Genomic DNA, 8999 nt, shown 5'->3' with positions numbered 1-8999 from the left:
TTATATATATAATACACGTGTATATATATACACACAGAAACACCGAGAGATCAGAGAGAGAGAGAGAGAGAGGGCATATATAATGTATAAATGTACATATGCACAAGCACATGTGTATCTGTACTCTTTTCATATTTTTGAATTTGATTTTAACAAGCCAAGCTTGAGCAACATTAGGTGTATTAATTAAGTTATATTCTCTTTCTTTCAAAATAGATGACATGCATGAAATTAAAGGAAAAGAAAAAACGCGTGATGCTTTCTTTTTGAACTATCCCAGCCATATATTTTGGGAGTTTCTAAAAATTAAAGGAAAGCACATGAGTTCCCTCTTGGGCTATTAATTTTACAAAATTATTATATTTACCTATCAGTATTAAAAGACCCGCCATAATTTGTAAACTCTCATTTGTTTTGAGGAGGGAATAGATTTTTCTAAACGGCCTTAAGCTTGATCCCACACTTTTCTGATCACGTTATAGGAAGTATCCAGCCGAAGTAAATAGTCTTCTTGACAGTTCCGGTCGAGCCAAACTTGCTTCACCTTGAAGTAAACATGAATAAAGGTCACTAATATTTGTAATCATGTATGGAAGAATTCCATCAATGAGACTTGAAAAGAAACATCGATCCTAATTACCATATATATCCTAAAAAACAAAAGCTTAAAAACGGATGCAACAGCTGGAAAATTGATACCTCATGAGCGCATACATGATGTAGTGAGTTTAAGTTTTGCTTTGTTGCGAGAAAGGAACAAGTGGAATAAAGTTGAAAGTATGCATGTTGGATCGGTGCTTTATAATTCACGTTACTCATGTTTCAGAAAGATCGAGCTGCAGGTACGTAGATGCGATCCATCCATATTAGATGTTAATCGCTAATTCCATCATGAAGATCGATCATGTTAACTTCATAGATCAGTTATCCGCATGCAATATTGTGTAAACTAGACGCTAATTTACTGTGTTCTCTGGAAATTCCATACTGCATGGATTCAAGTTTTAAGTAACGAAACTTATGCTACTCACAAATTCAACCAGTCCAACCGCGTAGATATTGCACGATACATATACATATATATATATATATATGCTATTTTATAAAAATCGGTAAACATGAACTTTAGTATATAGTACTTGAACAAAGCAATGATATTAAAAGGCCATCGATCTGCATGCCCAAGAACGGCATTTTCACCTTTGTCTAGCTTTGATTTCACTAACATATATAGTATTTTCATGAGCTTTGTCCCCTTTCTTTTGATTCGGAACTTGTCAACTTAAGTCATTACGGTTGTGCTTCCATCTTTGGTTGGCTTTCCTCGTCAAATCCACCCACTTTTTTTTTTTTTGTTTTTCCTTCTCAATCCTAGTTAGTATAATTCATTGAATTAGACATGCCGATCAACTTCGGCTAGCAATACTTACATGCCCGACGTTCTATGGCAAAAAGCTGGGAATTAGGTATTGGGAAACTTAACTTAGGGCCCGTTAAAACAGGGCCAAAAGTTCTTGATTACGTGATACTATATAATCGACATCATGATCAGTGGGCGCCTGTTAAGGATGCAAGATATCGCAGTGCTCGTGGACGTACGGGATCATCATGAGGATAATTATAAATTAATAAATATATATATAGATGGAGATCGACCAGGAGCAGGTACAAGAACTGAGAAGTATATATATAAGCCATTAATTCATTTTCTCTATCAGGTGGGTTCTTTAATTTATATATATATATATCGATTTGGAGATTTTATGTATATGATCATATATAATTCTCATTAATTTGTATGTTGCGGGAGAGAGAGCTACGTGCGTTTTCACATTGTCCGAGTCCTCCAATTTTCACATGGAGGAAATTAGTGATTTCTATGATCCTTAATTAGTTGTCAAGAATTTCAAACTAAGTTCTTAATTTGTGCCACTCCTTTTTAATTTTTTTTAAGATGAGTATTATATCTCAATTTTATTAATATACTCAAAAAAGTTTTCAAATTCTAAATCAAAACGAGAATTAAAAGATCGCCTGTACAATTTATAGATAGAAACACAATCGACATAAGCTAGGCCACATCAATATAAAGGGGGTCCATCCCATATATAAAAGCCGAAGAAGATCCAAATAGAAAAGTTGTGATTCCTGATTATCTACAAACGTGCAAATAACATGTCTCATGATGCAAGTAGAAGCCACCACTACTCATGATTATAAACTTTTGACAAATCAAAAATTCTATGTGCAGTCCTTTTTGTGCACTTTTTTATGCACTCCAGTGATATGATTGGTTGGATATTAAAAAAAAATTAATCCAGCCAATCATATCAGTGGAGTGCGCAGGGAGTATACAAAAATGACTGTATGCATTGCTCTTAATAAATAGATCATATACATGAATGTCGACTTCTAGGATCAAAATCTCCCATCGTTAGTACTAAGCTCCCCTTAGTATCCTTATACCCTTATTGCCATAGAGATTGAGTTCCCCCCCTCTCTCTCTCGTTGCAAGAAATTATTAAAAAGTCATTAAGTGAGGATCTCCACCTGCTGATCATCAGGGTGAATCTCGATCGGCCGTCAGCTTGTGACATCCTTGGGTTTCAATTTTCTTAATTTTATCTTGCTCAACTTGGCAATTGAACATCTCTAGCCTAGCATATGTGGAATTTATTTATTTCTTAAAAAAAAAAAATTATTTGCAATCAAAGTATTCATCAATATTTATATCGGGAATTTTTTTTTTTTAAAAAAAAAAATGGACACCGACATGAGTGCATGAAACAACTTGATCGCAGGCTCTTTTTATTGGTTTGGCCGCTCAATATTATAATGTAAGCACGTAAAAGATGATCAAAAGCTAGCATAGCGAGAGTACGTAAAGAGACCGTTGCTTGGTGAAAGATACAGTAGTACTGATTAATTAATTGTGCGGTAATTCATTTGGGAGTAGATCAGACCATCACTAGAGAGACTGAGACATCATGATTCCATGCACGAATCGAGTATTGTCCGATGAATTAATCCACGTAAGTAGCTTGGTGCAGCATGAATGAACTATCTATGACTGTTGGACTTGACTCCACGCGTACATGAAATGGAAGAAAGCTTGATCAGATCTAATTATATCTACATTAAAAGAATCGATCAAAAAGGAAAAAGAAATTAAACCGCTATATATATAGATCAGATCCTCGAGTTATGAGAAGGATCAAGATTATATGAAAATAAAAAACACAACTCATGATGATCATGTTCTTTTATCATTTCTTGATGTAATGCCAAATGATTAAGAAATTATTTGCTATTTTTTATTTATCAGATCATAATGATCATCACAAAAAGATTGGTGATCGAAATAACATTAATGAATAACATAATTGAAAAGGCGTATATATAAAACATGGAGCAAGCAAACTGAAATGTTATTGAATCTCCCAAGTGAATTAAAAATTAAAAATAAATTAAAAAAATTAAAAAAAAAAAAAGACCTCAAATTAAATGAAGTGCGAAAACTGACGGAAATACGCCAACCATTAAATAGAAGTAAATGCACCGATTAATATACATGGAGTTTTACATAATTTCCGACAGTCGGAAATAATCATTGATAGAGAATTAATGATCTAATAAAACACGTTAAACTGAGATATAACCCAAAAACGAAAAGAATGAAAATATATAGCTAGAAGAAGAAACTGGCCACCTAACATAAATAAATGTTCTTACATAGGTTTTCCTTTTCCCTTTTTTTTTTTCACAATTCCTGAATTTTGAAAATAATTAGTTTATCAACGGTATCAAGAAGCCCAATGTCGTCGATTGACTGATCAACAGCGTTATCGTCATCAATGGAAATGTTCAAATCCAGAGAGAAACAAGGGCTTGTCTCCTCCAGTACTACTGCAGCAGTACCCTTCTCTTCACACCCTTCTGATTTTTGCCTGGTAAGAGGGGAGCAGGCTCTGGATCTTGAGCTGAAGCTTTCACAACTCAAAATGATGATAGCATCACTAAGGCCAACTTCTTCATAATCAGAAGTGGTAATTCTTCCTCTTTCGATAGCTCTCTTGAAACCCATTTGAGAGCGATAGTCGGCTTGCTCCACGTCTTCGACTAGAAAAACCCTATGGGGATTAGTGGACACTGCCTCGGCGAACCTTTCAATATAACTGCAACTTTGTTCTTCTCTGGATCTTTTATTTTTGCAATCCTCGGTCGAATCTGCTCTTGTGGATGAAAATGTGCTCAGGGAAATTGAAATGAGGCTGCTCTGAGAACCAAAAACAAGCTTAGCCAATTCCCTAGCAATCTTTTCTTTTGCTTCCACATCTACACCTTGAAAGAACAACCACGTTTCCTCTTTGGCCTCATTGTTTCTCACCTCCCCTTTTCTTCTTACCAAGCCGGACCTGCACTGTAAGATTGTGTTTGCAATATCGGGGATTATATCTTTCTGCCATGGAACCCTTTTCTCCAATGCACTGCAAAGGATGTTTAGGTTTTCTACATTAAGTTCCTTGAACCTGTGGGTGTACTCCGTCTCCATGAGATCACTGGAAGAAGGCGAATTAGGGTTTGAATTCTGATTGGATGGTTGCTGAGTATCCTTTTTCTCAGGGATGTACATTCTCAATCTTGGTTGATCAACGCTCATGTTATAATTTTCAGAAACCCAGAAATGATGATGCCTCCAAGACTGCTTGGGTTCAGCCGCCGGCCACTCATGGTGGATCTGGTGCAAGTAATTAGGGTACGTCTGGTCATGGGAAAAACCTGAAGTGGATGAAGAAGGTGATAGAGAGGAGAATGTGAGGGTCTTCGCAGAAGAATGGGTTTGATTGTGGATTGAACTGCAAATTGAGTTCCACTTTTTGCAAAGGTCTCTGACTGGGACACAGTTCTGGTAGAAAGAGACGATAATTGCAAAAGCAAAAGTTAGTTTTCAACTTTTATAAATGCATTAATGGTGAACTGCATAGGTATCAACGAAGTTTAGGAGGTTGAGAAGTGATTAAAACCTGATCATTAGAGCCAAGTCCATTTTTCTCATTTTTATACTGTTGGAGCCATGCAGGAAGGCTTGAAGTAGTGGAGACGCTGTTACAAGTACTGCTTTGCAAGCTTCGAGCTTCCATGTCAAACTTTGCTGAGCAATCTGTGCAGCAGGCAAGCTGCTGCTGCTCCTCGTCACCTTCAAGCAGTAGCCAGCTATTTTCTTTTTCAGCTTTTTTGCTCGTGGACTGACTTCGTAGGTCACTGTGGACGAAGTGAATTTAATTTGAGAAAAAATAATATTATTCAGTGACTCGGGGGTCAATAGATAGATTTCACAACTAATTAATAATTAATAATTATAAGTCGTCGAATTTGCATCAATTATAATTTGAAGGAAAAAAATATAAAAAATGAATCTTGAAATGATATATACCTTTTTTTTCTTTTGCATATATTGCAATGTCAGAGATACATGTATCAACTCAAAAACAAAGGGAATTAAAAGGGCACTTTCTTTTAGATCTTTTACAATTTTCTTTCAATTCAACATAAACTTTTTTTTTCCCTCTAAAGAAAATGATTATCCTTCGTTAGGTGATTCACGAGGAAACCTAATTATTTTAGAAAGCGAATATGGAGCATGAAATAAAGTTTACAATTATGTCCAACATTACCAACTGTTTTACCTGTCAGTGATGAGACTCAAGCGCAAGCTGCCTGCAGGGATTGTAAGAGGATGAAGATCCCAAACAGCCTCCAGTGATGGATGACCTGATGATTTACATCTCATGTAAGTTTGGAAAGTGGCAATTCCCATGAGCCAGAACCTCCCAGTCTCTCCAATATTCCCACAAACCAATTTTCCAAGCTCCATGATCATGTGCTCCACCGGACAGTAATAACCCCTCCCTTCCTCTCTCGAAGTTGCCCTATAATCAGTAGCCCAATTAAGGTCTCCCACAAACAAAACAACTCCTTTGCTCAAACAGCTCTTCACAAGACTCTTGAGCTCTCCAAGTCTCTGTTCCACATCAACTCTAGAAAGATCGCCAAAAGAGGATAGAGTAACGGGTATAAATTTTACCTCTCTCAAGACTTCAGGAACGTCTCCCTTCTCAACCTTGTCCATCACTCCTCTAACCGTGTTCTCAAGATTTGCAAGACACTCTCCTACAACCACGGTACTTCTCCTTCTTTTGTTCATCATGTTGTCTATGACACTTCTAACGTCGTCATTCCTAACTGGATCAGATGCCACTGGTTTGTCTACTTTTGTTCCACTTTGACCAATAGGTTGAGACTGGTGGAGGTCTAATTGATTGCTATTCTTAGACTTGCTACTTAGGGAAGGAGTCTGAGAACATATTTCTAGCGACACAGCTTGTTCTACATTGCTTTTCACCTGGGTACTAGAGAAACCAGCCTCTCTCATGACTCTACTAACACTAGGATCATCTAAGATGGATATTATGAGTTGCTCTAATTCTATTTTTACTGCTAAGAGGGGTTGCTGCTGGCTTTCAATGGACCCACGTCGCTGGTGAGCCTGAGCTCGTTTAAAGGCGGCAACTAAGGCGTTGGAGATGGAAGGATGCTGGGAGTGAGAGCCCAGCATGGGGCTAGCATTGGAGGCTGGGAGGCGGTTAAGCGCAACGTTGAAGCAGAGCTCTAGGGCTTTGCACTGGAGGGGGTGAGAGTGGGATTGAAGGCAAGCCGTTCGAAATAGGCCAGTGGAAGCTGCAAGCAAGGTGTTTGCCACATGGAGGGGAGTCACTTGGGCATGGCCGCGACGCCTAGCAAGGGTTACGGCTTGGTTAACCACTCTCGCGGCGTCTGCGGTTAGAGCTTGTTGCAGGGTGTATCCTCCTGTTCTCATCTTTCAGCTCCCTCGAACACTCGGAACTACAACAGCAGTGACAAGAGACTTAAAAATGTATAAAGGAAGAACTTGTGCAGATTATAGCTTTCATGGGTTTATCTGGATTTGAAGATACGGAAACGATGCGTGTTTATGGCTGGGAAAACAAGGAAAAGATCACATAGGCTTAGCGAACTTTAGGGTGAGAGGGAGCGGAGGTTGTGTTATTGAAATCGGTTGTTGGTAGGTTTCAATCCACCTAAAGCTTGTCTATATTATACAGAGAAGTTCCATGAAGCTTGTTTGTTATGTAGCTTGTCTAGATTTGGTTTTGATTACCATTTGGCTGGAGAGAGATAGAGAAGATCAGAATAAGGTTTGAAATTTATGGGAGGTGGGCTGTGCTTTTCTTGTAGGTGAGGTAAAATTTGGGGTCCAATGTCGATTTTGTAGTGGAAAGTGGAATGCATGTGCTGACAAGCAGGACGAATGCACCAGTATCAAAGGCAACTTAGCTTTGCGCTTTCTCTGATCTACATCAAATTAATTTCATAAAATTATAAAGATATTGTATTTGTAAGTGGGTCTCTCTCTTTTATGCAAAGTTTAGGATACATCAATAGTACTAGACTGATCAAAAACAGTACACCCCCATTAATCTTATCAAAGTATACATCAAATCTTGGTATAATTTAATAATCCTGAACTTTTATCTTATTGAAACCCATCCAGTCCTGAAATTGTCGAGAACCTCAATAAGGCACATATATAGGAGAAATAATACCACTGATCTACCTAGCCAACTAGGTGCTTCAATGATCGATGAGAAGCATATCAAATTTGAAGAGACAATCTCACCCTTGTAATTTACAACTTCTTGATCCATTACAATAGAGGGCAATCTTGAACTTTCATTAGCCAAAACATTGAGGTATCTCACGTAGAGAGAGAGAGAGAGAGAGAGAGAGAGAGAAGAAGGGGGAGGGGGGTGTTGAGGGGTGAAATCTTTTTCAGCGTCCGCAAAAACCGAGGACCTGAAAAGAGAATGGGGACTATATGTCTGAAGGAATCGGGAACAGTGTACGATTTTCTTCCGGACTCGAAGACAAAGGAATAAAGCGTTCGCATTCATTCAACCTTTATGGATAACAAAGTTACAAAACTAACTTGACGCTTTGAATGCACATATTGCATGGGGACTAACCAACATACAAACATTCCCGGCCTCCTAGCTAGCTCGATCGTATGACATGATCTCTCTCTCATTATTTCATAAAGTTGGAGCTTTTGCACCCTCGTTAATTCATCCAAAATAATAATGAGTAAGCAAATCACAAAGTGAAAAAACCAAAATTATCACAAACTCGTAAGGACGTACATGACTTCGAGATGGGCCCGATCTTTTCCTTAGGTGTACCTCTTCAGCTAGCAAAATATGGCCTCCAATTGCACCGATCGATGCCGCGTCGTCAAAGCATGCATGAAGGGTCTGCCTTTAATTCATTGTAATTTCATCATGATTCTTATCATATATTATTTGTATGATACATATTAATGATGATTAACAGTAAGAAATATATGGGGTAACGCAAAGCATGATCATAATAACAGAAACTATATATATATATAGTGCCTTTTCTTTTTCGATGAGATAAAGGCTGGCTGGCCTCCATTACTCCTTGCTGTATTAATGTGCATATATAAATATTTATATGTATATATTTATATGTTGACGCGAGACCGATCAAGTATATATTGTCGCATAAATTGATCGAGAAATTGGCCGGCAGATAGAGGGGCAGAGCAACATTAATTTGCTTAATTCAAGGGATAACAATAGATTGATTAATTAATAAGCCTCGTTTTCTTTCTTTTTTCTTTTAATCGGGTAATAGTTTACTCCACAACAGGGGTTGATTTATTGTTTCTAAATAAGGCGTACAATCCAAGAAATATTAATGGGTCCCATACTATTGTAGGTGCAAGCTAGCTATCTCGTATAGATCATAGTGTAACACTTTAATAGAAAGCTCAAATTACACGGCCTATACTCTAAAATAACTAATCAATAATATAATTAGAGCCCAATTGGAATCTTATAAAAAACAAGAAATTCTCATTTTCAAGTAATATGAGATCT

General features: G+C 37.5%; 1 protein-coding gene across 1 annotated transcript; it reads right to left on the bottom strand.

Moving 5' to 3' along the window:
- Positions 1-3539: 3539 nt before the first annotated feature.
- On the bottom strand, positions 3540-7320 carry LOC122277633 (protein SMAX1-LIKE 3-like). Its single transcript, XM_043087711.1, has 3 exons — positions 5688-7320; positions 5025-5262; positions 3540-4906 (listed from the first exon to the last, which is right to left on the bottom strand). Exons 1-3 carry the CDS (start codon positions 6875-6877, stop codon positions 3761-3763), a joined length of 2574 nt encoding a protein of 857 aa, XP_042943645.1. The 5' UTR covers positions 6878-7320; the 3' UTR covers positions 3540-3760.
- Between the last annotated feature and the right edge of the window lie 1679 nt (positions 7321-8999).

Source organism: Carya illinoinensis, chromosome 9 (genome assembly GCF_018687715.1).
Source record: "Carya illinoinensis cultivar Pawnee chromosome 9, C.illinoinensisPawnee_v1, whole genome shotgun sequence".
Classification (NCBI taxonomy): Eukaryota; Viridiplantae; Streptophyta; class Magnoliopsida; order Fagales; family Juglandaceae; genus Carya; species Carya illinoinensis.
Note: the sequence above shows the minus strand (reverse complement) of the source record. Positions and strands in the feature narration are given on the sequence as shown.